This window comes from Callionymus lyra, chromosome 13 (assembly GCF_982586985.1).
Source record: "Callionymus lyra chromosome 13, fCalLyr1.hap1.1, whole genome shotgun sequence".
In the NCBI taxonomy this organism is placed as follows: Eukaryota; Metazoa; Chordata; class Actinopteri; order Syngnathiformes; family Callionymidae; genus Callionymus; species Callionymus lyra.
This window is the reverse complement of record NC_141830.1, coordinates 7,875,035-7,902,357: the sequence shown is the minus strand read 5'-3', so window position 1 is coordinate 7,902,357 and position 27,323 is coordinate 7,875,035. Positions and strand designations below refer to the sequence as shown.

At 36.6% G+C, this 27,323-nt stretch overlaps 2 protein-coding genes across 2 annotated transcripts; both read right to left on the bottom strand.

The window, feature by feature from the left end:
• Nucleotides 1-1,308: 1,308 nt before the first annotated feature.
• Nucleotides 1,309-15,377, bottom strand: faxcb (failed axon connections homolog, metaxin like GST domain containing b). Its single transcript, XM_087805359.1, has 6 exons — nt 14,966-15,377; nt 10,735-10,870; nt 9,468-9,664; nt 5,737-5,954; nt 4,352-4,468; nt 1,309-4,265 (listed from the first exon to the last, which is right to left on the bottom strand). The coding sequence occupies exons 1-6, from the start codon at nt 15,223-15,225 to the stop codon at nt 3,949-3,951; spliced, it is 1,245 nt and encodes a 414-aa protein (XP_087661485.1). The 5' UTR covers nt 15,226-15,377; the 3' UTR covers nt 1,309-3,948.
• A 1,285-nt stretch (nt 15,378-16,662) lies between these two features.
• Nucleotides 16,663-26,746, bottom strand: coq3 (coenzyme Q3 methyltransferase). Its single transcript, XM_087805367.1, has 6 exons — nt 26,539-26,746; nt 24,155-24,292; nt 22,498-22,597; nt 20,553-20,807; nt 18,104-18,263; nt 16,663-17,109 (listed from the first exon to the last, which is right to left on the bottom strand). The coding sequence occupies exons 1-6, from the start codon at nt 26,694-26,696 to the stop codon at nt 16,946-16,948; spliced, it is 975 nt and encodes a 324-aa protein (XP_087661493.1). The 5' UTR covers nt 26,697-26,746; the 3' UTR covers nt 16,663-16,945.
• Between the last annotated feature and the right edge of the window lie 577 nt (nt 26,747-27,323).

Sequence of the window (27,323 nt, the reverse complement as noted above, 5' to 3'; positions counted from 1 at the left end):
AAAGAATCCTGTGTTACATTTATTTTATATTAATTTAATCTCATATTTAATTGATAAAGTAAGTAAGTAATATAGTTATTTGTAAAGATCTTTCAAGACCAGGGTCACAAAGTGCTTTAACAACAATAAACAATATACAGTTAAAATATATACTTTAAAAGGTCAAGACAACACCGAGAATAACACAGGAGTTCCAGAAAATCAGGGAAAAGCACAAATAAAAATATCTTAAGATGTTTCTTGAAGGAGTCAGTAGATCATCAAACACAGAGATGGTTCCAAAGCTTAGGAGCAACAGTCTGGAAGGATTTCTCTCCTCTGGTCCTGAAGCGTGTTCAGGAACCATCAGTACATTCTGATCCACAGACCTCAGAGCCCGAGCTGGGGTGTAAGTCTGGATCAGATCACTGATGGAAGGTCTGACCATGAATAGATCTGAAAGTAAGAATTTTTTAATTGATCCTGAAAGAAACTGGCAGCCAGTGAAGAGTTTTAAGGATCGGAGAAATGTGAGTTCTTCTACTAGAGCGGCTCAGAATTCTCGCTGCAGAGTTTTGTATGAACTGCATGAGAAGACACAAACACATAGATTATAAACTCCAGATCGTGTTGTGACACCATTTTCCTAAATTTAGAGATTTTTCTCAGTTGAAGGAAACAGTTTCTGGTCAGTTTCCTGCAGTGTTGAACTAGAGACATGTCTTTGACAAATACAACACCCAGGTTTCTCAGGCTCAGTTTGACAAACAGCTCTAATAGTCGTCAAAGTATGTTACAGTTACATATCTTTAATATTTTTTTATTCTTTATTTTAATATTAAAAGATAAAAAATGTAATGTAATGTACTCGTAGAGTTTGATATCACTACTACAATGATTTGAAAACAAGGTTTTTTTTTTATTTACAGTCTTTTAAAGTCAATGAAAAAGTGTTAGTATAATAGTTCCACCATGATCGTCTAAAAGTTCAATCAGTTAGCTCGGTTATCGTTCGGTATTGTCTGGTGGCACCATTATACCAACATTTTTATATATTGTATTCAATAGGCTACGAATAAAAAAGTATTGAGTTTAGAACATTTCTTTTTTAATTATTGGAATCAAACTATCAAACTCTATGTAAAAAAAACTCAAAATGACATGCAATATCCTAATAATACTAATATACTTCCATAAATCTCCCTTAAATGTTTCAAACAAGGACAGATAAATAAAAGAATATATAGTGAGAGGCAGGAAACAGATATTTTTGTTTTAAAACACACAAAAGGTTTTTAACAAAAACATGAAAACCAACAAGTGTTTTTCTTTCAATTGTCACAGCTAGTCTTTATTGAAGCGATGTCACCCGTGACGTCTCCACACGTCGTACGATATCAGCGTTGCGGTGACACAGAGTTCCGATATGGCTTGATTACAAAGAGGAGCGTCTGCAAAAGGACGTCCGGAGGTCGACGCGAGCAGAAGAAAAACCACAGAACCACATGATGGATTGAAGTCGTGCCTGGAGTGACCGGATCAGAATCTTTGTCACATGACTCAGCAGTTTTTCATTCAACACATCAGCTCGAAAAGGTTTTGTTTTTAATGTCCAGATTTAGGCAGTTTCTGCAAATAACCAGAGATTTTTTTATTTCCAGAGGTAAGAAGTTTCTACAATTTGATTTGTTGCTTTAAGGCACTACGTCACAATTTAGAAACAGGCTAATAACTGAATTCTTGTTTAAAAGTATTTAAAATAGTGATTTATTATTAACGTTTGAATCTAAATCTGGACAAAAAAACGGCTAAAACCACTTTGAGAATGTTCTGTATATTTCTGTGCACCTGGAATGTTTCTGTTTCCTGCTGGGCTCAGGTTTCATTTCTAGACTCAAACAAACATCAGTTAAAATCAACTTCCACTCGTGCAAAATAACCTGACAAAAACAAAAACAAATAAAGTGTCATTGATTATGTGGAAAAAGTGCTGCAGGTTGAAGATATTCATCGACTCGAGTCTTGAGCTGAATATAAAAAAAAACATTGGCTGTCGTTTGTTCATTCTGTGAGAGCCGTAAGATTATGACCAGCGACATTGGCTTCCAATTGAAATTTTAAAAAGTAAAACCTGTACAATGTTTGGTGGTCATAATGTTATGGCTACCCTAGTCTAACGTGGTTAAGAAAGTGATCTACAGAGTAAAGTGTTTGTAAAATGTTAATGTTCATGGCAGTGATTAACAAATTTAAAACTTGAATCGTATTTGAAGATTCATGATCTATTTGCTGGTTTTCATCGATGATTAATAAAAAGTCAATAAAACTGTTCTCACGATAATACTTCGGCTTTTTTAGTAAAGTATAAATACATCAGTGCCTTCAGAATATTGAATATTGAAATTGTGAATTTTAAATATTAAAACTTTTTTTTTGAATTGTAATGTTTTTTTTGGTTTACTTCTACAGAGTATTTTCTTAATAATTTAATTAAATAAAATGTTTTATTATAATAATGTTTATGATTGAATAAAAATATTCAAAATTTTCAAAAGAACGACTCAAACTTCCAGCCAATCATAGAGGGACTATTTTACTTACAATTATATGTTGAATTTAAAAGGCTTTTAATTAAAAAATAAATAAATTTAGAAAGTTTACTTTTGAATTACTGGAATTAAAATATTAAATTCTATATTTAAAAAGATGTGACTTGAAAATATGTTTTTTTCAGAGTCAACTATTCAAATTAAATTAAATTTGACTTTTCAATATAAAAATAATGTAATTATTTAATACAAGGATTAACAACTAATACTAAATGAATACATTTAAAATTCAAAATCTCAACATTTGAACTATTCAATATTCTGATGTCACTGATATACTTCTATAGAACAGTTTGAAAAGCTACATTTTATTTAACTTAGGCTTAATCAAAAAAAAATTCTCATGTCTCTCTCTCAGACAATTGGCAGTTTGATTGACACATTTTGAACAAAGCAATTTGACCTTTTGGACCATGTTTTTTACACGAATGTATGTTTCACCGCCGACTTAAAATATCCGACTCTACCTTTGCTGTGTTCAGAACTTTTTGGGACGAACGTACATCAAAATCACATACGATCTCAACTTGTTTTGTAGACAAATGCACATGCGGTATATGGGGAAGAAGCACGAGGAAGAGCTAAGTCAATGCAGTTACACTGTTCTGACACTGGGGGGAGCCAGAGTCTACGCTTTCAATCATACGCATCGATGCTTTAATAAATCATAGCTCAGCTGGATCATTTATTTCATCTTTTAAAAGGAGATTCTTGTTCAAAATCTGGTAAATTTTAGTTTAATTACAGATTATATCCCCAATTAAAAAACAACTTCTACCTCGCTGACCCTGACTCTTTAAATTTGGTTAATTATTTAATTTACTCATTTATTTTAATCGATTTATTCTATGTAGTTTATCTTATTGTATTCATTTATTTAATTGATTTATATGTATTTAATTGATTGTATTCTGTAAAGTCAACTACACTAACTATTGCTGTGTTGTGTTAACAATAAACGATTCTCTCTGAAACATTCTCCACTTTTACATTCTCAACATCCTACTTCAGCTCGACTTTGGAGAACATAGGAGGTAAAACTCGATGTCGACGTGAAGCGAGCGAATCTCCTCGGTGACGATGGACACACATATGATGACACGAATCGGCTCACGGGTCTTCTCTCCTGGAGTTGTGCGTTATTTTTCACCATCGTTGCAAACTCATGTCCGCAGAGACTTCAGCGTCGTAGGACGAGACAAATAAGGCAAAGATAAAACCGCTGAGCGGACAGTTATTGTTCAGGGTCAACTGGACCGTACATGAACTGGAATTGTAAGAATCCGCACTGGCCACTAGAGGGCGGAGCTGAAGAGTCTCTTGGTCCTGGACTAGACTACACCTGAGTTCCAGGAGGAATTCAAACCTCCAAATCGGGCATTTGGTCTTCCTTGAGTTGGGCGTCGTTCTCGGACCCGGTTCCGACGTCCGAGTCGAACTGGGAGGGGTCAGATTCCGGGCCGCGCGAGGGTCCGCTGCAGGGGCTGCCCTCCTCGCTGTCCTCCAAGGTGTCAGTCCTGGAGAAAAGACCCAAGTCCAGCAGGCCGGTGAGGTGGACGCTGCTCGCGCTGCTGTCACTGTCCCCGTCGTAGTCCAGATCCTGGGCGTCCACGAACCACTCGGGCCAGAACTTCCTCCTCATGCGCTCACAGAACATGGCCAAGTTGATGAGCTCGCCTGCAGAAGGAGCGCAAGCGATATGAAAGTGGTGAAACACTGACCTCCAGCGGTGGAGATGTCGAACTACATCGAATAAACCGAACCTTTGATGAGTTGTTCTGGTCGTGTTCCGGGAAGAGTCCACATGGCCTGCGCCAGGTGCCCGAACACTGTGGCGTCCAGCGTTGAAATCTTGGAACCCATGAAATATTTGTTGTCACCTTGGAAAGCAAAAGAAAAAAAGGTTCAGTATTAAAGCAGTTTTATTTCCAGACGAGTCGACATGAACGACTTTCTGCTTCAAATTATTACGTTAGGTTAGGTTAGGTAGAACTTTATTGATCCCTCAGGAGGTCTCCTTTGGGAAGTTGTTTTAAAAGTTAAATATATTTTTTGTACGCTCTTAAGGTAAAGTAAAGTAAAGTAAAAGTTTAAGATGGTTCTGTGACTGTTTCATAAAAACATTCTTGATTAGTAAAATAATGCATTTATTAACTGTATTTTGTATTAAGTTCTCATCAATACATTGACCAAAATATGACTATAACAATGGTATTGACTCAAAATAAATCAAATACTTATTTTATATACTTTTGTAATAAATTGCCTCTGTCCTTTTATTAATGATTCATATTGAAGATATTGACACAAAACTAATGTACATAGAATACACAATTTAACAACTTAATCTTTGTTTCATAAAAATTTTAGTCATTTTTGTTCTAAGAAGGAAAATTCATGTCATTCCATGTGTTTTAAAAATAATTATATGGAAGTAAATTAGTACCAGAATACTAAATGGTTAATTTTCTAATTTGAAAACTTTATTTTAGATATTGAAATTGTGTTGTTTTTTTTATTATTAGATTTACCAAATTTTCAAATTAATTCAATTTTTACAGGTGGAGTTTGATTCTAATTCCGATAGTTTCAATTTTATTTATCTAAATTCAATATTTTTTAGTTTATAGTCATTTAAATTGAATATAAAAATGTTGGTCCAAACAGACAGTACTAGAGGAGCACCGAGCAACTTGATTAAACTTTCAGCCAATCATGATGGATCATTTTTTTATATGTACTTATAAGGAAAGCAAAAAAACGGAATAAATAGTTATCAAGAAAAAATAAAATAAAATAAACATTCAGGCTGCAAATGTCTAACATTTCATTTCGATTCATGATGTCACATGACGATTTCTCAATTCAATTTGAGTTCAAAGGTCAATCGTTGTATTTTTCTATTTGCCTTCCAATAATAATCTTTTGCTCCAAATAAGGAGTTTCTGCTTCATCCCAGTTGTTTCTGGTTATTTTTTTTACCAACAGTATTTCCATTAGATACATTAAGGCGACAGATCTAAAAGAATATGATTTAAAAAATATTTAATTTTTCTTGTTTTAATTATTGGAACTAGAATATAAAACTTATTATGAAACTATTTATTTCAACAGTAAACAATGAAATGATGCTAATAAAGTGTCTCACCCAGCAGAGTGGCCAGAGTCCTCATGTCCTTCTCCATCAGGCTGTAGACCTCCTCCTTGGAGAAGCGTCCGATGCCGTGGCCGTACATCTCCCTGCGCACCATGCTGCCGTTCAGGTGGCTCAGCAGCCACTTCAGCGTGTCGCTCAGAGGACCAGTCATGGAGAGGAGCTTCTGCGTCTCCTCCAGGTTGTCCACCCACTGACAGTACGCTATCGTCCTGCACACACCAGAGGATGTGGAGAACGTGTCAGAACAACCAGAAGAAGTCTGAGTCTGAATTTTAAGCTTAATCTCCGTCTGAATATACAGCAGGATTTAAACATTAAGTTCTTTTTTTACTTGATTTTTTCTCATTTGTTGTCATATTTTATTCCAACAATTCACTAATGTGTCATGTGGGGCCATATTTGCAGCGTTAAATCTGTTAAAATAACGAAAGGTTTAAACTTCCTTCAATATATTTTTGTTTTTTTATTTCACAAAACATACCCTGGTCCAAAACAATAAAGTTAATAGTCAAAAATGTATTTGATAAACAGTTTGAGACTTAAATTAAATGTGAATGAGAATAAATTATATTTTAATAATTTGAATTAAAGTGAAAAATGCGACAAAACATAATAATAATGTTAATAATAATAAATAAGTTGCATTTTAATAATTTGAATTAAAGTAAGAAATGTGACAAAACATAATAATAATTTAAAAAAAAGAATAAAGATTATTATTATTATGATTATTGTTATTATTATTATTATAAAACAGTAAAACAAGATAATAACATCGTTTACTGAAAGGACGTAAGGTAAATAAATTGCAATTATATTATATATTATATATATTATTATTAGGCGCTATATAAATAGAGATTATTATTATTATTATTATTATTATTATAAATATGATTGAAGCTTCGTCAGTCGTTTATTCATAAATCCTGCCCTCTAGTGGTTCTACACGTAAAAACATCTTCAAAAAACTATATATCAAATAATTAGTCTGTTAATGTGTCTGTGCCTGATCATGACTTATTAACTCACGAAATAGCTTATTTAATCATTCATTTTTGTTAAATAGTTTTTAATCGTTCGAATAAACAATAGCAATTAGAAATTAATATTATACAAGTTATCTAATGACTGATCATTGTGTAATATTTCGAGAAATATTTGGATGAAAAACAAATTAATAAACTGATTTTTCTTTTATTGTTTGTGATCATTCGAATCAACAATAGCTGTGACAAATGTGATAAATATTTTATAAATTAAATTACATAATATTTTGAGGATTTTCAAGGATAAACATTTAAATTTAATGAACTGAATTTTTTCAAACATATTTTAATAATTTAAATCATAGTAAAATGACAAAACAGATTCATATTATGTAATTACAATTAACTAATGACTGATAATCTGTATTATATCTTTGAGGAACGGATTTTGAGGATTTTTAAACAAATAAATAAACAGATTTTATTTTTATTTAAATTTAAATATTTTTTATATTTTTTATTTAAGTCATTAAAGTCAATCAAATCACATTCAATGCTATTTTGAGGAAAGGATTTGGAGAAACATTTGAATTAAAATAAAAGTAAATAAACAGATTTTTAATAAATGTAACAAAACAGGTTTTACATCCCAAATAAATAAAAAATACTAAAATAAAATAAAAAATAAAACACTTAAATAAGGCACATTAGCAAAACCATTGTTTGAATTAACGGTAAATAAACATGAGTTAATGACACACAATGATGTTCGATGGAAAATCCAACTGAAGCATCTCCAGCCTGAACAAACGTGCACTTCCTGTTCCATCTGTCGTCCAAACACATCATTAAAGTGCTGCCTGAGCACCAGTTCAACTCATCAGAGGATTAAACCGATAAAAGCATGAGGAGAATTTATTTAAAATATAGTTGAAACCTGCTTCAAATGTTGATGAGTCGTCAGGAAACTGACCTCATTCAAACCTCAGAGGCTTCTGGGAATCATTGGTGACGATCACGACTCGATTAGTTCACGTCCGCGTGACTGAAGCTCAAATGTCAACTTGAGATGTTTTTTAAAATGATCTGAAATAACAAGTGTTTCTACTTCTATTATCAGTCGATGAATCTTCACCAGCAGAAGATCACAGAGACTCACATCAATTATTCACCAACACTAGTGTGTGTGTGTCTGTCTGTCTGTCTGTCTGTCTGTCTGTCTGTCTGTCTGTCTGTCTGTCTGTCTGTCTGTCTGTCTGTCTGTCTGTCTGTCTGTGTGTGTGTGTGTGTGTGTGTGTGTGTGTGTGTGTGTGTGTGTGTGTGTGTGTGTGTGTGTGTGTGTATGTGTGTCTGTGTGTGTGTGTGTGTGTGTGTATGTGTGTCTGTGTGTGTGTGTGTGTGTGTGTGTGTGTGTGTGTCTGTGTGTGTGTGTCTGTGTGTGTGTGTGTGTGTGTGTGTGTGTGTGTGTGTGTGTGTGTTTGTGTGTGTGTGTGTGTGTGTGTGTGTGTGTGTGTGTGTGTGTGTGTGTGTGTGTGTGTGTGTGTGTGTGTGTGTGTGTGTGTGTGAGAATAGGTGTTTGAGTAGATTTGTGTGTGTGTGAAGGTGTGTGAGAATAGGTGTGTGGTTTGTTTGTGTGTGTTTGTGATTGTGTGTGCAGAGGCATTTCTGTGTTTTTCTGTGTGCGCATGTGTGTGTGTGTCTGTGTGTGTAGGTGTATGTTTGCATGAGTGTGGGTAGATAAGTGTGTGCATTTGTGTGTGTGTGTGTGCAAGTGTGTGTGTTTTTGATTGTGTGCATATGTGTGTGTAGAGTCATTTATGTGTTTTTCTGTGTGCGCATGTGTGTGTTTGTGCATGTAGGTGTGTGCATATGTGTGTGTAGAAGGCGTGTGTGCATGTGTGTGTTTATGTGCATATGTGTGTTTAGAGGCATGTGTGTGTTTATGTGTGTGTGTTACATGTGCATTTGCAGAGGCATTTCTGTGTTTTTCTGTATGTGCATGTGTGTGTGTGTCTGTGTGTCTGTGTGTGTAGGTGTATGTATGTGCATGTAGAAGGCGTGTGTGCATATGTGTGTTTACAGGCATGTCTGTGTTTGCATGAGTGTCGGTAGATAAGTGTGTGCATTTGTGTGTTTTTGATTTTGTGCATATGTGTGTGTAGAGTCATTTCTGTATTTTTCTGTGTGCGCATGTGTGTGTTTGTGCATGTAGGTGTGTGCATATGTGTGTGTTTATGTGCATATTTGTGTTTAGAGGCATGTGTGTGTTACATGTGCATGTGTGTATTCACTGTTGTTTGTTTGCATGTTTGTCTGTGTGTAGGTGTGTGTGTTTGTGCATGTGCCTGTGTGTACATGCGTGTGAGATTGTGTGCACGTGCATATGCACGTGTGTATGAGAGGATGTGAGTAAGCATGTGTGTCTATATATGCATTTGTGTGTATATATACAAGTATATGTGTATATAAGTGTGTTTTTGTGTTGCATCAAACCTGCTCTTTGTGTGAAAGACAACAGTTTTTGTATTCAAAGGTCTCACGTGATCACAGTGAGGCAGCATTAGCTCGGACAGCGCCCCCTTGTGTGCTATTAACGCCACGTGCAGAAGATGGATCGGCTCTGTAATGGAAAACTGCACTAAGTGGTTTCCCTGCAGCAGCTCTCTGTGACTCACGCTCAGGAACATAAGTGCACGAGGAAGTGTTTTCAGAGTGTGAGGGAATCAAAGGTACCAGTAAAGATGCTCCTCCACCATCTTGGTCACCGCCCTGGACACGGCGCGCTCCTGCGGCGTCAGGTCGCAGTTCAGGTCGACGCCCAGCTTCTCCTCCAGGAAGTCCACGATGAACTCCGACCCCGATGTCCGCTCGTGGTTGTACTCGAGCCACGGCATCTTACCCTGAGGCGACAGCCGTCCGTCGAAGTAGTTCTGCGGCACAAACACGTCCGAGTCGTCAGGAAACTTTGATGCAAACCAAACATGAACCTGAACTTTGTCTTATTATATTCGTTCTGATGGAAAATAGAGTTTAAATCCTGGAGGTAAATATTGATTTAAGAGGGAGAATTTTACATTTTACATTTTGATTGAAATGTGTGTTTTAAACATTGAATTGTTTTTTTTAATAATTAAAATAAATCATTCATATTTTTATTTCTATTACTTATTTTTTTAATTATAGATTTTAAATAATTTTCTAAATTAATTACATCTTATTTACAAATAGAGTTTCATATTTTACTTCCAACTAATAACAAAAAAAGATAGTTTAACTCAATATAAATATTGGTATAATCGTGCCACCAGACAATACTAATCGAGCACCGAGTTACATGATCATGATCGTAATCAATCACGTTGACACTATTATACCGACATTTTTATATAGAATTTAACTACAACTAATTTAAAAATATTGAATCTGAAAAAAAATATTTTGAATTATTAGAATCAGAATATCAAACTATATGTGTAAATAAATAATAATCCGAATACTTGGCCTTTTTTTCCAATTTAATTTATTTAAAAAATATTTGACTAAAGAATATACTGTATACAGTATATATTGAATTTAATTACTTAATTAAAAAAATCAATACCTACTGAACACAAAGGATCAAAGCTGGATCTGATCAATAACTTGAACTGTCTCAATAATGACTTGATGTATTAGTTTTTTATCAAACATGGCTTTAATCTGTGATGTGTTGGTGAAACAGTGTCATGAAACATGAAAAACTGTTTTCAAAGGCCAGTAGGGGGCGCTAACCTTTACAGTTTTACTTTTAAATTACTTTAACCAGAGTTTTCAGTTCCAAACTTGATCATATTTTGAAGTAAATAGAACCCAAAACTTTCTCTGTAGAGACTCTCTCTCTCTCAGCATGTGTGGGTTTTCTCCGGGTACTCTGGTTTCTACTCCAAGGATCTCTCATCTTCTTAATTGTATCTCAGTTACCGCTCGTCACTGTGTTTGGTTTGGACAGCGAGGGAATCACCTGGTAGGGCAGATCCACCATCCGAAGATACGTCTCTATTTTCAGGCAGAAAGGTGACAGGCTGGGAACGCCGTTGGTGGGTCTGGAGAACTGGTGGAGGATGATGGCGTCCTTGGAGTCCAACCGCTGCTCCTTCCTACGACCACGTCAGATATACACCGTCATTACAAACAGGTCCAGTTGAACTAAAACTAACTATACCTGTGGACTGAACATGTTAACATATGTTTCATTTCATGAGCAGAGAAGCAGATGGATGCAACTAATGCTCCTCCCATGATGCAACACTAATAGACTCAGGGATTCATTCATTCCTCGTGCTATTAGATTGTTTAATTCGGAGTTTGGGGGCAGGAGTGGAGTGAAAATCCATCCATCCATCCATCCATCCATCCATCCATCCATCCATCCATCCATCCATCCATCCATCCATCCATCCATCCATCCATCCATCCATCCATCCATCCATCCATCCATCCATCCATCCATCCATCCATCCATCCATCCATCCATCCATCCATATATCCATCCATCCATCAACCCACCCATCCATCCATCCATCCATCCATCCATCCATCCATCCATCCAAATCTTATAGTCAAGTCATTTTATTTTATTTGCGGCTATTTAAATTCAGTATCATCTGGTGGCAAGATTTTCACATTTAATTAAAAATGCTAAAAAATATTACATTTTAAAATTGTATTTATTTTTTTGAGTAAGAATATAAAAATCTATTTATTAATCCAGATTATTTATTAGTCCAATTTTGTTTTTTAAATAATGTAATTCTTAATATTTCTATATACTGTATATATTTCAGTAAAAAAAAATAAAAAGGTAATAAAATAATTTAAAAAAAAAAAAGGTTAAATTTGAAATGTTAAGTTAAAAAATTCAACAGAAAACACTTCACCATTTACAAAAAATCCTCAGAAAATTGTATTCGTTTATTACAGCGATCTTCAACGACCTCCATCACTGCATATGTATTTCTAGGTCACCTTGACCCAGTGATAGCACTAATAGCCTGTTTAATTGACAGCTGGCTGATCCAATGGAATTGTTAAGCGGCAAATCTTATGACAGAGAAAGCCATCCATTGGTTAATTGGCATTTACTAGTAGACGAGTGGTCAAATCAGTTGGAGCTTCGCAATCATTATTTTCCTTGGACCGCGTTGTGTCAATGAAGTATACATATATATATATATATATACATATATATATATATATATATATATATATATGAAGTATGTATTATACAAGAATAATGTGACCTAGTGAACTGAACACTGGCAATAAAAGGTTCTGATTCTATTGACCTGTGAGTCTAGTCACTCTCTGGACAAAAAAATCGTTCATGGAACAAGTGACAGGAAGGAAGAGATCGTGGATCGTTCCCTGCTCTAGAGAAGACAAAGGATTCAAAGCAGATTTCAGGCCAGTGACCATGTGTGAGAGCAGAGCTCCCGTCTTTCATCCCGGGGTCATTAATGTCAGTGAACGAGCATCATTGTTCGGACGGAGACAGACCTGGTTCTGTGTCGTCTCTCTCAGTGAAACACTGGCGGTTGATCGAATCGGATTTTCTTGTCGCTTTGTTTTTGGATCAAACGCTGCTTGACTCCAGTGGTTTGACAAATCTAGTCAACAAATCCATATTAAACAAGACAGTAAGTAATCACTTTTTTAAAACTACAATTTAGGTTAAGTAGTAAATAAAACACATTATAAAAATAAATAAATATATATATATATATATATATATATATACATACCCAGTCCATTGCCAGATTTAACATCATAAAAAGTGAAGGTCTTAAAATGTATTTATCTCATCAACAGCCAGCATTTCTTAAGAGGATAAAACGTGAATAAAAAAGCTCTCCTGTCTCTCTGGTGTGACTCAGGATGATCAATATATATATATATATATAATATTCCACAAACATGATCCGACTAAAGCCTCCCTTTTTCCGTAATCTGAAGCCGCCGCTGTCCGTGGTGCTGAAATCTCACGTACAACAATGTACACTATGGTGTTTTAAAAATGTCACATTTACACGTGTATTCTTAAGATGTTCATGGAACATTATCTATAGAGTCTGGCTTTGTATTAAACGATCCAAATATCATCAGAAGATTCCTCAAGTCGATCTGTAGTCTCAATATTACAGATGTTTTTTTTTTCCATACATCTGTTTTTTTTGTATTTTAAAGAGGATACCTTTGGTCTTTAGTTACTTTTCTACTGCATATTAACTGTAAATTTTTAGTGAACTGTAACAAGACGTTTTTTTTAAACATAGTCGTTTAAAAAGTGTTTTATTATTTATTTATTAATATATAGGATTCAATCCTTTTTTGTTTTGTTATGCTGATTTGTTGGATGCCTTTTTTTTTGTCCTCCAGTGCCACTATATTTCTTACCAAAAGTCCAAACGCAAAACTTTTAAATCCGTAAATCCAAATGAAAATATAGCAAAATATAAACTTTCAATTTTTTTATCCATTTAAATTGACAAAATAATGTGTTTGCTGAGGTTATAGTACGGAAGTGTATCAGTGACGACCGATTATTGAATGGTTTGATTTAACATTTAAAATGTTGAAAGTAGTGATTTTGAGGCTGTATCGTGATACAGTGTCTGAATTTTGAAAAGGCTTCTAGATGTCGCTCTCTGTCTTAGAATATTTGGCTCTGATTTACTAACTCAAAGAAACCTGGCAACATTAAAACCAAGAGTGCCATCTAGTGGCTTTCCAAAGTAAGACACTGCATCATGATACAGCATCAAACTATGTATATTTGAAAGTTTGATTCATATTTGTTATGTAATGTTGAGGTAATGAAATAGTTTCTTTATTAAAAGTTTGAGTTAGTTTTTATTGAAAAATTAAATTGAATACAATATATAGAAAGGTTAAATTGGGTTTTTAGCAATGATTGAATTTATAAAATAGATATTCTAATTCCTATAATTCAAGAAACATATTCCAGATTATTATTATTCTTCAAAATCGATAGCCTTTGAAATGTAATATAATAATGTTGGTGTAATAGTGTGATCAGACATCACCAAAAATATACCGAGCTACTCGATCAAACTTGAAGCCGATCCTGCACGTCACACTTAAACCACCACGTGATTCAAGTATTCAATAAAAACAAATGCAATCCTTCAATATATTATTATTTTAAAACAAACGTTAAATGTAAAAAAAAAAAAAAGCTTTAACAATTCATTCATTCATTCATTGTCTACCGCTACCCGGAGTCGGGGTCGCAGGGTCGCGGGGAGACTATCCCAGTTAGGTTAGGTTAGGTAGGACTTTATTGACCAGTATCATAGGGCGAGAGGCAGGGGACACCCTGGACAGGGCGCCAGTCTATCGCAGGACACACAAAGACAAACAACCATTCACACACACTCTCATAACAACGGACAATTTCCTAAAGTTCTCATCAACCTCTGTATGTTTTTGGACTGTGGGAGGAAACCGGAGTGTCCGGAGTAAACCCACTTGAAAGGTTAAATTCAACATTAAATAAAAAAAAAACATTTAGCTTTGAATTTGACCTCAAATTTCTATCTAATCGATGCTTAAACACTTCAATAAGTGAGTGACGTCCAGTGAAGCATCTACTTCTTCGGGTCAAGCTCACTATTTCCCAGGAAGCTCCTCTTTTTTTGACCTTAAAATAAAAGTTTTCCTCTCAAACCATGAATGCATCACATGTTGGCTGCAGATGATGCAGGACCAGCCTCAGTCCCGTGCACGTGAGTCAGTCCTGCATCATGGCATGCAAGGTTATGAAGATTATCATGGGGGGGGGGGGGGGGTGAGGGTGGGAGGGAGGGTGAGGGAAAGTAGATACTACCAGGCCACTGTGACAGGATGTGGATCCGGTCAGTAATCCATTGACGGATTTATAATAGTCTTATAAGAACCACAGACGTGTGGCGACCATTACGGAGGAGATAAATAAAAGGGGGATTAAATGCAAATAAATTCTATTTTTAAAACACAGGTGACCAGATGTGTGTCATCTGTCTGACCGCGGGAGCGCTTCATTTACACACGCTCGTGTGCCGGCGGCGCTCGCACATGAGGAGACGCGTGACTCCATTATATAAATATATATATAAAGTCAACAACAACAACACATAGAGGGTGGAGATGGAAGTGCAGAAGAAGGGTGGTCAAGATAAACAAACCAGGCTCACCTGATGGCGAGCAGCTCGTGCAGCAGGTAGGCGGCGGCGGCGAGCAGCGCGCCCCCGGTGATGTAGAGCGTCTTCTTCCACCAGGAGTCCGACACCAGAGCCGTCATGATGCCGCCGCAGTCCTGCAGAGGGACGGCGATGAAGCATCCATGCAGAGTCTGCTGCTGCTCCGGGACGCACAGCCCGAGAGGGAGGCTGTGGTTCCGCCCCAGGTCCACCACACACGGCCGGGTTGAGGCGAAGCCAACAGCCCAGTACATCCCCCTCTTCCTCTCCTCCTTCTCCTTCTCCTCTTCCTCCCGCCGTCACTGCCCGCCGGTCTTCACTCGCCCGGCGGGAGCACGGAGGGGGGAGTCACGGTGGTCCTCGAAGGCAGGCCAGGTAAACATCCCGGGAGATGCTCCACACCGGACCCGTTTCTCTTTGCGGCTTTTTTTTTAGTTAGTAAAGAGGCTGAGAACAAACCCGCGTAACGCGTCCGGAACGTTTCAAAATAAGAGCATCGTTTTCAGCCGAGGCGATTTTTAAGCATCTTGATATAAAAAAAATTTAATAGAACAAACATAATTTATGTTTGTGTAACGACCCTTTTCCGATATACTTAATAGATTAAATTGAAAAGCATTTATTATATTTCGTTGTAATTAAGTAGTACGTTTTTATTTTAAGAGTTTGCTGTTGCTTATTATTTCTAAGTATATATTATATCTATTATACTAGTCTAGTATAAATAATACGTGTTATAATATTTGTTGTCAGTTTTTTCAGTACAATGAGGCCACAGACGTTTGTGGGTTGTTTTTTTTTTAAGTGTTTTACTTTGTAGATCCGCTAACCGGATTTGAAAGCGTACTATAATGTAGCTTGGCCAAGTGTTCCATTGTTTGCAGCAGCGAGGAGAGGGACACCCCACCCAGAAGCACCCCCAACATCCCAGTGAAACCAGTAGGAATGACGTCACATGGAAAAAATGTGTGTACTTTATCATTTCTAAATAATTGTGTACATCATTGTTTTTATCATCATTATGATTCACAATTGTTTGTTTTATTATTTTTAATACGTGTACTGTATGGCTTAAGATGCGTTTGTGTAATGTGTGTTTATTGCTTTACAATGTGTACGTTTAATCTTTTTTTTTTCTGTGAACTGCTGTAATATCTCAAATTTCCCCAAACGTGGGACGATTAAAGGTGTATCAATCTATCAAAAAAGCAAGCCACAGTCCGGAGGATGATTGACAAGAGCACCAGTGTGTTTACCAATAAAGATGTACAGTTTTAAAGACATCGTTGTACCTTTAAATCCACTTTTGTTCCATGGATCGTGCGGTTTACTCACCCTGGAGCATCCTCGCAGCCGCAGGAAGAGACCCATCTTGCTGAGCGAGTCCATCGTCCGTGTCCGCGGGCGCCGGGTCGCTCATACCTGGAAGTGAAGTGTCAACAAACTTGAGAGAAGACTTCCCGCTCGTCACTGTTGCCAAAGAGCACGGCGGCAGCTCCTCTGTGTGTGTGTGTGTCTGTGTGTGTGTGTGTGTGTGTGTGTGTGGGGCGGCTCTGACCAGATTAGGGCGAAGATCAGGTGGAGCGAAGCAGGAAGTTCATGTGCGTTTGATTCCGCAACCATGGCGACGAGTCACAGCAACAAATCCCGCAGGATTAAGTCATGAACATCAAAAACATCTACACACAAGACCATCTCCATCTTTTATTATCAACGCACTCGTTTGTACAAACCTGCATGTTATTGTCCTCGTCACTTTAAGAACATCTTCTCTGGCTTTATTCACATTACATAATAACACACACTATAATCCCGGAGGATGGAGTGTCTCTCTTGAGCAGATACTCCTCTCGGCTTCTGCTATAAATAGAAACACATGACGATGTTATTTTTAGACGCACTTATCAAACGCTTTATACTGACGTCTTCAGAGAATGAACAAAGATTTTGATAAATGTTTTTGTTTGTTTTTTTTTAATTTCCTCGGCTCTCTTCTCCACCGCTGGGGTCTGTGTGCGAGTCCTGCTCCGTCTTCACAGCGTGGAGGGCGTAGTTTATGGCGGTGCTGTTGGTCCAGGACCAGGATCCAAACACAGGGTTGTAGCTCATGCCCTGCACCGACTGGACTGAGAAACCACCTGAAGAAGAACAGGAAGACAGGAAGTGACATCAGACCATCATCATATTAAATACAGCTTTTTTAAGACCTCTTTAAATGAAGAACTTTTTTATTTATTATGATTAATATAAGTATTTAAATTATAATCAAATTACCAATATGAGTTGAGCTAAGCCACGGGAATTGTGATTTAATGTATATTTACAAAAATAATATTTGGATTTCTTTGGGCATTTGTGAGGAAGGAATATAAAAGTATATCAGAAGATTGAATGGTTTAATGTCTAAATTTATTAGTGTTATTATTTTTATGTTTTCATTTTGAGCATAATATTTTGTTTTATAGTTGAAATAATTTCTATATTAAAATGTGTTTTTGCTTTTTAACCTCGAGTAGAAAAAGTAAAAAAAAAGAAAAAAAAAGTTTTATATTCTAATTACAATAATTACAAAATAAAAGTTCTGAATAAAATATTATATTAATTTCAATCATTTTAAATTCAATATAATTGTTATATTAGCGCCACTAGAGCATACCAAAAGATTATTGAGCCACTTGATCTTATGCGTACATGACGTCATGTGATCACATGCATGTCGCATGATTGGCTGAAAGTACAACCAACCAATCAATAACAATCTTTTTGGAAAAATCTTAAATGATACAACAAGTTTTAAACTCATGCATTCAAGCTTCTGATGTTATTGATATACTTCCATATATCTCCCTTCCATATATTTTTAACGAATATAAAGTAGGCATGTATTCATATGCTACGTAGCATTTATGCTAGCTGTAAACCCTACATTTGAGTTTCCAGTAGCTGGTTGGATTTTAGGTAATCATTTCTGATGTTTTTGATGAATACTCTAGTATTTTTGAAAGTAATTTCATTCAATTTCATCTAAGGAAGAAATATTTTTTTCCAATTTCAGCCAATTATGACGTTGCCATCTGGCCCGATATATATGTCACCAGTCGTAATGTTACGGCTGCTTGTAACAGGACGTACTGGACTCTAGGAGGCGCTCCAAATCCTCGGGGCTGACGAACTTCTCCCATTGGTGAGTTCCACTGGGAACGATGCGCAGCAGCTGCTCGGCCGCCACGATGGCGAGCCAGTACGACAGGTTGGTTTTGTTGATGGTGGTGATGAAGAGAGAACCTCCGGGCTGCGGCGCCAAACGCGTGACACACCAAGAAATAAAAAACACACAATTTAAATTGAGAACAGAAATACATCTTTCAACAAGGCAGGTCTCACTTCTTCCCTGTAAATCTTCTTTTTTAATTTACCTTCTTCTGTAACACCACCTGTGTCACCCTGCCTGCATTCTCTTCTTTTCACCTGCCTCATACTCTGTCCATTGCTGTCGGACTGATCCCCAAAACTTGAACTTTTACATTACAAATAACGGCATCATCAGCAAACGTCATGGTCCGTAGACATTATCAAATGGTAGCAGAAGTAGTCGATGCAGTAAGAAAAACATTAGATACCTGGTGTTTGTATTGTGAAGCATCTGGCGATGCGATACGCATCACGATACATAGGAGGGTCTGGGAGGAGAATACAGAGCAAGCTGGCCTCCATGAGGAAGAACTTATCTCACCCTCTCCAGCACACACTGAGGGCATTGAGGAGCTCCATCAGTGATAGGATGCTCCATCCCAGGTGTGTGAGGGAGAGGTACCGCAGGTACTTCCTCCCTGCTGCCATCAGACTCCACAACAAGAACACAGCCAGATAAATATTTAAAAGCACCTCTTCTTGTTATTTTTGTAAATATGTTGTATATATAATATGGTGCAGATTTATATTTTATTCTATTTAGATTTTTTTCTTCATTTTATTATTTTATTTCTGGGTGTTTTTATTTGTTTGTATATTGCTCTGCTGTTTAAACCGAATTTCCCCTCACGGGACAAATATAGGATTCTGATTCTGATTCTGATTCATAGACGACAATATTACGATACTTTAGGAACAAGGATATATTTGTAGTATCGTCTGGAGTTGACTGTATCCTCTCGTCCTCAGTCATCGCCGGAATCTCTATGATACCTTTTGCTGCTGAGGACGTAATGACTGCAGTCGGATATTTAATTATAATATTTGTATGTTAATTGTTATTTTTACGTCATACACATTTATTGAAATATTGACCACAAAAGAATAACATAAAAGTAAAATATGATTTTAAAGCCAAATAATTAATCAAAAAATGTTTGTTTTTTTTAAGCAATACAGAGCTGTTGAATATTGATATAATACTCTGGAAAAAACATCGCGATATGGATATTTTCTTTCAAACCTGCCAGAAAGGTGAAAGCAGTAAAAAGTAGTATTGCAGTCATAGTAGCATTAGTGGTTGTGAGCAGACCTAAGATGCATTTGTATTACAAGGTAGTCATAATCCTATTATTTTTTAAGAGAATAAAATAACTATATTTGTAATTATGGTGAGTAAAAGAAGTTGTTCCCTGAAGTCAAGTATTACCAATCGCAGTAGTAAAAGGAGGTAAACAAAGACAGCTGGTAGCTAAGTAATCGCTACAACTAATAGAAAAGCAAAACATATTGTGCGGCATAAAGACGGTTGAAGTACTCGACACGAGTAGTGGAACTAGTAGTACTCACAGTTTGAAGTTGTGACGGGGACCAAAACTTGAGTCTTTTTAACTGGCCCGCTTGTTGATAACAGTTCATGTTGATATAGTGACATATAGTTCAGTCACAGAAAGTAAACAAGTAAAAACGTTTGATTGTACGAATAAACTTTTTTTTTTTCCCCCCCGTCTGTCCATGATCTCAATTTTAGTTCAACTTCATATTTGAGCTTTTATTTTGAAGTCCCCCGATCATTTCCACTATATCAATGTCGCTCCACGAATAAATAAGACATCCCAACAGTTTTACTTCCAATAACAGTAAAACTGAGGTTGAAGAAAATGGTGTTTGTGGGATTTAAATACTTCTTAAGACAGTTTGGTAAAAAAAAACCAAAGTGTTAATTTTTTCTTTCTCATCCTTGTGTGATTGAGTTCGACGCTGAACCAGAACCAACTTTCATATGTAATGTAATCTTTAAACAACAAACAAATAACTTTTAAAAAGTACCATGGTGTATAAAAGGAGGAGGATTTTTTTTTATGAAGAAAACACAGATGCGCCTGATAAAGTCAGGATTAATCCTCGGGTCTTCCCGGTCCACTGACCCAGGAGATTATGGTCATCCGGCCTCACTATTGACCTAAAGCCTCCACACACAACTATATATATATATATATATATATATATATATATATACACACAATACACTCTTGTCAGTCACACGTCTCAGATGCAAACACATCAAAACAATGTATAAAAACATCACCATCTGCTCAGAGGAGACACACACACACACACCTTTAGCACACACACACACACACACACACACACACACACACACACACACCTTAAGCACGTGTTTGCAGCAGAAGGCGAACGTTTCCAGGTCGGCCAGATGCTCCACCACCTCGGACGCGACGATGGCGTCGAACTGTTGGGTCCCTCGTTCCTCCCCATCTGCGGAGAGTTCCTCCAGGGTGCAGGCCCGGTAGCGGGCGCGATGGCGGAGATCCGGGTCAAATGATGAATGCAGCTGAGCCGTGCCGATGCTGTCTTCCACCGGATCTATCCCCAGCACGTCTGCTCCCAGGCGGCCCAGTGGCTGCAAGGCAGGGTCAACGTGTGAGCCGAGCACGGATCTGACGTGGATCTTATGAGTCGAAACCTGAACCCTTTTGGATTTATTTCCTACTTCAGATTTAGCCTTTTTATGACAAATTGTGTCATTATTTTACTACTTAAGTAAATCAATGCCATCAAAATATTGAATGTTTGAATTTAACATTATGAAAAAATATATTATTATTGAATTTTGAATGATTGAAAAGTTGTTGTTTTGTTATGCAGATGTTTTTGTTTTTTGGTTTTTTTTTTGGAAATTGAATTCAATAATTTCTAAATTGAATAGTTGTGTATTGAAAGATTGAATTTGTGTTTTTGTTTTTTTCAACAATTGCGTTAAAAATCAAGGAAAAGCCTGCACAAATAAGAATGTCTTGGGATGTTTCTTGAAGGAGTCAGTAGATCCAAACGCAGAGTAGATTCTGATCCACAGACCTCAAAGCCCGAGCTGGGGTGTAAGGCTGGATCAGATCACTGATGGAAAGAGGAGCCTGACCATAAATTACTCAGAAAGTAAGAACCAGAATTTTAAACTTGATTCTGAAAGAAACTGGCAGCCAGTGATGAGTTTTAAGGATCAGGGAAATGTGAGTTCTTCTACTAGAGCGAGTTAGAATTCTCACTGCAGGGTTTTGTATTAGTGGACAAGACAACAACACTATTATAACAACATGTTAACATTGAATTTAAAAGTCTTTCAACTTAGAAAAAAACAAAGAACATTTATTTTGGGATCTTTGGAATTAAAAATTGCAAATTCATTTATTTAGAAAATGTTTGATTTTTTTAAATTGAATCTTCTAAAATAAACAAATTCAACCTTCAATACAGACATTATTGAATTTAAATGTATTCATTGGAAACATATTTAACAGTTCATGAAGAAGCTATTGAATTAAGTAATTTAGAAATATATATTAAATGCTTTTAAACAAAATTTCGAATAAAGAAATTCGAAGTTTCAACATTTTAAATTACACCATTAAATCTTCCGATGTCACTGATATAGTTTCCATAGTGATATTTAGCGCGTAAGTAAAGCTGATTTATTTTCAATTACTTGAGAATCTCATTTAAGTTGTGTTGAACTTCCTGGTGAGCGTCTGCTTTAGTTAAGTCTGTAAATTGTATCGGTCCTGTGATCGTCTGCCCTCTAGTGGACAAAAGCTGTCAGAACAGAGAACAGCCGTGCGTCGCCCAGAGGCAGCTGTCTTTCTCCTGCAGTTTCCTCCTCCTGATTCAGCAAAGACTCTCTTTTGACGCCTCAGTCTGACACGCTGGAGCTGATCTAGTCCTCAGAGGGCTGGACGACAGCTCAGTCCTGCCCCGCGGCCGTCACGGCTAACAAACACATAAACAACAGTAAACGACCGACTGTCCGCTCCACCACACCGAGACCAGTCTGACCAGTGGACTTGCTGGATTGACTTGACGGTTGGGTTTTTTTTTTCGGACGCTGACCTCGAGTGGATCCTCACGCAGAATCAGACTCTTTTTGTTTTTTTGTTTTTTTTAAGGGGAGCAGACGAAGACAACCTGACGTGAGCAGAAGCAATTGGTACAATCGTGGGACAGTGAGGTTAACAAATGTCTGCCCGCTGTGAACACACACACTCAAACACACACTCACACACACACTCACACACACACTCAAACACACACTCACATACCTCTGTGAGCAGCCCGCCTCCACAGCCCACGTCCAAGATGTTCAGTCCGACAAGTGGACTTCCTGGATGTCGAGTTTTGTGTACATTCAGCAGATTATCCCTACACACACACACACACACACACACACACAGAGGAGCGAAAGTGACAAAATAAAATCAATAATAATAATTATTAGAATTACATTTTAAAATGTTAAATGAATAAATAAATGAGATGCAAATTCATTTTCATAAAGAGACACAAAGACACACATATACATATTTATATAAAAAAGATGCTCTTCAAAGACTTCTTTCGGTTTTCAATTGAATTTTATTTAAAACATGTCAACCCTTAAAACATATCTAATCACAAGTCACTTTACGGTTTAAATAAAGCTTTTATCTAAAGTATATTTTTATTATGTCTTTTTTTTTACACTCACAGGGGCACACCTGGGCAAAGTGCGGCCCGGGGGCAACATGAGGCCTTTGACTGTATTCATGCGACCCTCAAGAGGTCAGAGTAGAACATAGACATTATTTCCGACAGCTTTCAATTTAATATTGAGTTTATTATTTTATTAACTCTAAATATATATATATATATATATATATATATATATATATATATATATATATTTTCCATTCTGATTTTTTTGTTTTTACTTTTATGAAAATGTCTTGCCAATCAAAATTATTGACATCATATTTAGAGAAATAGGTTATTTTCCCATCATTTTCCTTTACATGAAAGGTTTATAAAAGGGTTTTGACATTTGCCAGGTTTATTTTATGCTGATATTTCTTTCTTTACTATTCTTACTTCCTTGTTTTTTCAAAGTTTTTCTGTCATATTGTAGCTCCTCTCCTTTGGATTGACGGCCCCTCACAACAGTCACAGTATATAATGTGGCCCCAGAGGAAATTTAATTGCCCACCCCTGCACAAGGGGAAAAAAATGTTTAATTCACTCCATTCAACTGTGATGTAATTAATTATTTTGATATATTAATTATTTTTACTGTAGCTTTATTTACACTGAAAATACACTGATGTCACTGATTTACTACCATAGCTGCCACTTTGACATAATCCAATCCAAGGTTCCATCTTTAAAAAAAAGAGACACTGGATCTAATCGCCTCTTGAATCAAAGACAAACAGGAAAGACGAACACAACTTCACATGATGTCACAGCGAGGGGGGCGAGCGTCGTCTTCAGCGTCACGTCTCATTTAGAGGCGACCCGAGGGCACGGAGCCATCAGCCCAATCAGCCGCTCTCCAGACAAACACTGGCACCGGAGCTGTCGCCCTGTCGCCGCGACCTCCCGTCACTGCCGAACATCTGCAGGGGGAGGGGGGGCGCGGGAGGGGTCCCCTCAAAAGGCTACGGCAACGTAACGACCCCCGCCGCCCCCTCCCTCAAGCAGCAGATCTGATCAATCAAAAGACTCGCCGATTCCTTTTCGCCAAAACAACAACTCGCGAAGGCTGTGACTCATGGCTGTGAACGTACTGATGTGTGAGGGAATCCTGTCACGTTGCATCTCTGTCCCGCTAATGTGCTCCTGGCTGCTGAATCTAACCAGGATGAAACCGCACCCCGATGTTGACGAAACCCCCCCCCAGCGTGAGCGACACCGACCGAGAAGATGATGGGTTCGGACACTGACCGTATAAAAGGCACTCGCAGGTCGTTCATGGCGTGAAGGGCGCCGAACTCGCCGTCCTCGTCCCACCATTTCCCAGCCAACAGCTGGAACCTCCTCAGCTCCTCGGGGTCCACCGTGCTCTGGCAGAGCGACCTGGAGCTGCACCAGGAACAAGACGCTTCACCATTAGTTTGTTGATATGTTGATATAATATGTATATTTATCAGGGGTGTGTATTGACAAGAACTTGACAATGGGGGCAACGATAAGAAATTGTGATAGAATGCGAAACTGTAGAAACAAGGATATATTTGTAGTATAGTACGAGTACTTGACATCAAAAATGTGTCAAACATAAGCTTTAAATGCTCCTAGAGTCGTCTGTATCCTCTCGTCCTCAGTCATCCCCGGGATCTCGTAGAATTGTGTATTGTGTGTTGTTCCTTTAACAGCGGAGGACGTAATGAGCACTACCATCTAGTGGCCGGAGGTTTAATCGCAATAAAAAAAATTAACAAACACTCTACACACACTACTACATATGTGTTTCTGGAAGCCAGGTCGTTCACCTTGACCCAGAGACAACACAAGGGATACGACAAACACATTTGTTTTCAGGCCGTCACCTTGACCCTGAGATAACACTAGGTTTGATTTTTTTTAAAACCGAATTTTCTGAAATACAAAAGTCCTACGATAAAAATAAAATGATTTGAAAAATACAGTATTTTCTCACATCCCTAGTAGTTTATTTAAAAAATATATAATTCATGATGTTTTCAGACAAGACAGCTATAATACTATAATATTTAACATACTCAAGGAGGCTTTGACAAATATTTTTTTTAAATAAAACTTTAATTCTACGAGTGTAAGCAAAATACTGAAATAAAAAAACAATGAATCAATTAAGTTTATAAATTGTTATTCTATATAATTGTTATTATAATCTTCCATGTATCTTCAGCACATAATATTTATATAATCAAGTTATCACAACATTTAATGGGTCCTAATTGAGGGTGTTAGAAAATATCGATACAGCATATACAGTATATACATATACACATATACCGCAAGATTTGATTTTAAAGATACTTTATCAATTTTTTGGCTTAGAATCATGTTTTATTTTTTACCATAATTCTCTAATGGTTTACATTTATTATGATATACATTATATACATACATATATATATATATATATATATGTATATATATTATCGTCTGTATTGCTGTGTCTAATTGGAAAAACAATAAAGTTCTACATAACCTATCATTTACAAGGAAATATTCAGGACGCTGCAATTACACTTCTGGCCGCTAGAGCAGTCATTACCTCCTCCGCAACTAAATGAACAATGAAACCCAGCGATGACTGAGGATGAGAAGATACAGTCGACTCTAAAATACAGTCAAAATCATATTTTGATTTCAAAAAAAGATGGAAGCAGTTACGACAGTAATTTGCAACAGTGACGAACACCAGAGTGGAGTACTTTGACAATACTAAAAATATATCCTTGTTCCTACAGTATATCGCAATCGGTGTCGCTGTATCGTGATTCGTATCAACAGATTATTGCCAATACACCCCCTAGTCCTAATAATACATTCATTTTTATTGCCTATATTATGGTTCCATTTGGAAAACTCATTTCATGATGTTGTTTGGTTAGTCAGTACTCTGCTTGTTTTTTTATTATTATATATAAATGCTTTTTTTTTTTAAATGTTTAACTATATTTACTAATTTAAATGTAAAGCAAATTATAGATATTTCTGATCAACTGTATAAATGAAATATTATCAACCTGTATTATACCATCTTAAGACCTTTTTTTATTTGTGCTTTTTTAAAATTATCCTTGGGCTGCTGTGTTTGTCTATATATTGTTTGGAGCTTTTAAAGTATGTATTTTAAATGTCAATTGTTGCACTTAATAATCAATATTAATGAAAAGATTGTGTAATAATGTTGATTCTAAATAAAGTACATTCCCTTCAATTCCTACCTAATGGCGGGTTTTGAGGGTACTTTATTTTAGTGTAAAATTTCAACGTAAAAGCATGACAAAGTATACTTGTGTTTTATGTTTACGTTTTGTGTTTATTTTTTTTGGAATGGGGGGCTGAGTTTTGAATGTTAAAATGTACCATTAATATTGTGGCTGTGATTTATTATAAAAATAAGAACGACACATTTTTATCTTCAACCTTTGGCAGACTTTGTACAACAACATTTAAAAAATATAAATGTTATGGCCAGACTGAAGGACAACGTTACTTTCATGATCATTAAAAACGAACATATATATATATCTTTTACTCATTTTCACTAGTTTAGAGCCTTTTTTTAAACAAAACACTTCCAGACAGTAATAATCGATAGCAACATTCAGTACCTGCTCACTCCTGGCAACACAACTTCTCCAGCTAAGCTCCTGCGTGACGTCAGAGTTCGTTGTTGACAAGTCATAGATCTCTGACCCGGAGGACTGTGGACGGAACCGGTCCTGGCTCGAAGGACCCGGAGAAATATTCGACTAAGAATATTCGACATGTTGACACTTGAAGTGATTCTGTTCTGCAGCTGCTGTCGGTCAGTGGACCACGGCCGTGCACCCGGATATACAGCTCGACCAGAAACAAACGGCACTTTAGTTCCTACCGCTGTATGTCAGGTCAGAGAAGGTGAAATGTTTTTGTAAACTCAATTTATTCAAAAAATAAATACATTTAGGGCGTTTATCATGCATTACTATTCTTTAGCTTGAGTACTATTAACATTTATTTAGGATAGAAACAGTTACTTGTTCGGAATATACGTGGAAGTAGATTGTTAATTTCGGCACTTTTAACAAGTATGGATAACAAAAAATGTTATCAGGCTTAACTATAAAGCAAGGGTGTGAATAAGTCCTGTTTAAAGTGCTTCCCTTATGCAACCACAAATGTTATTTAATGCATTTCTTATTGTATTGATTATCAATCCATCTATTAAAGTAAATATACCATTTATTTTAAAGTCTCTCATTTTATTACACACTGTAATCTTAACCAAAAAAAAAAAAAACTGCCAATAAAAATGTTCAGATTGTAAAATACAATAACAACTACTATTATTTAAGCAACAAGTTGTACCTTAATGTCACTGCATTAAAAAAGGAAGTCAGTACGTTTGATCATC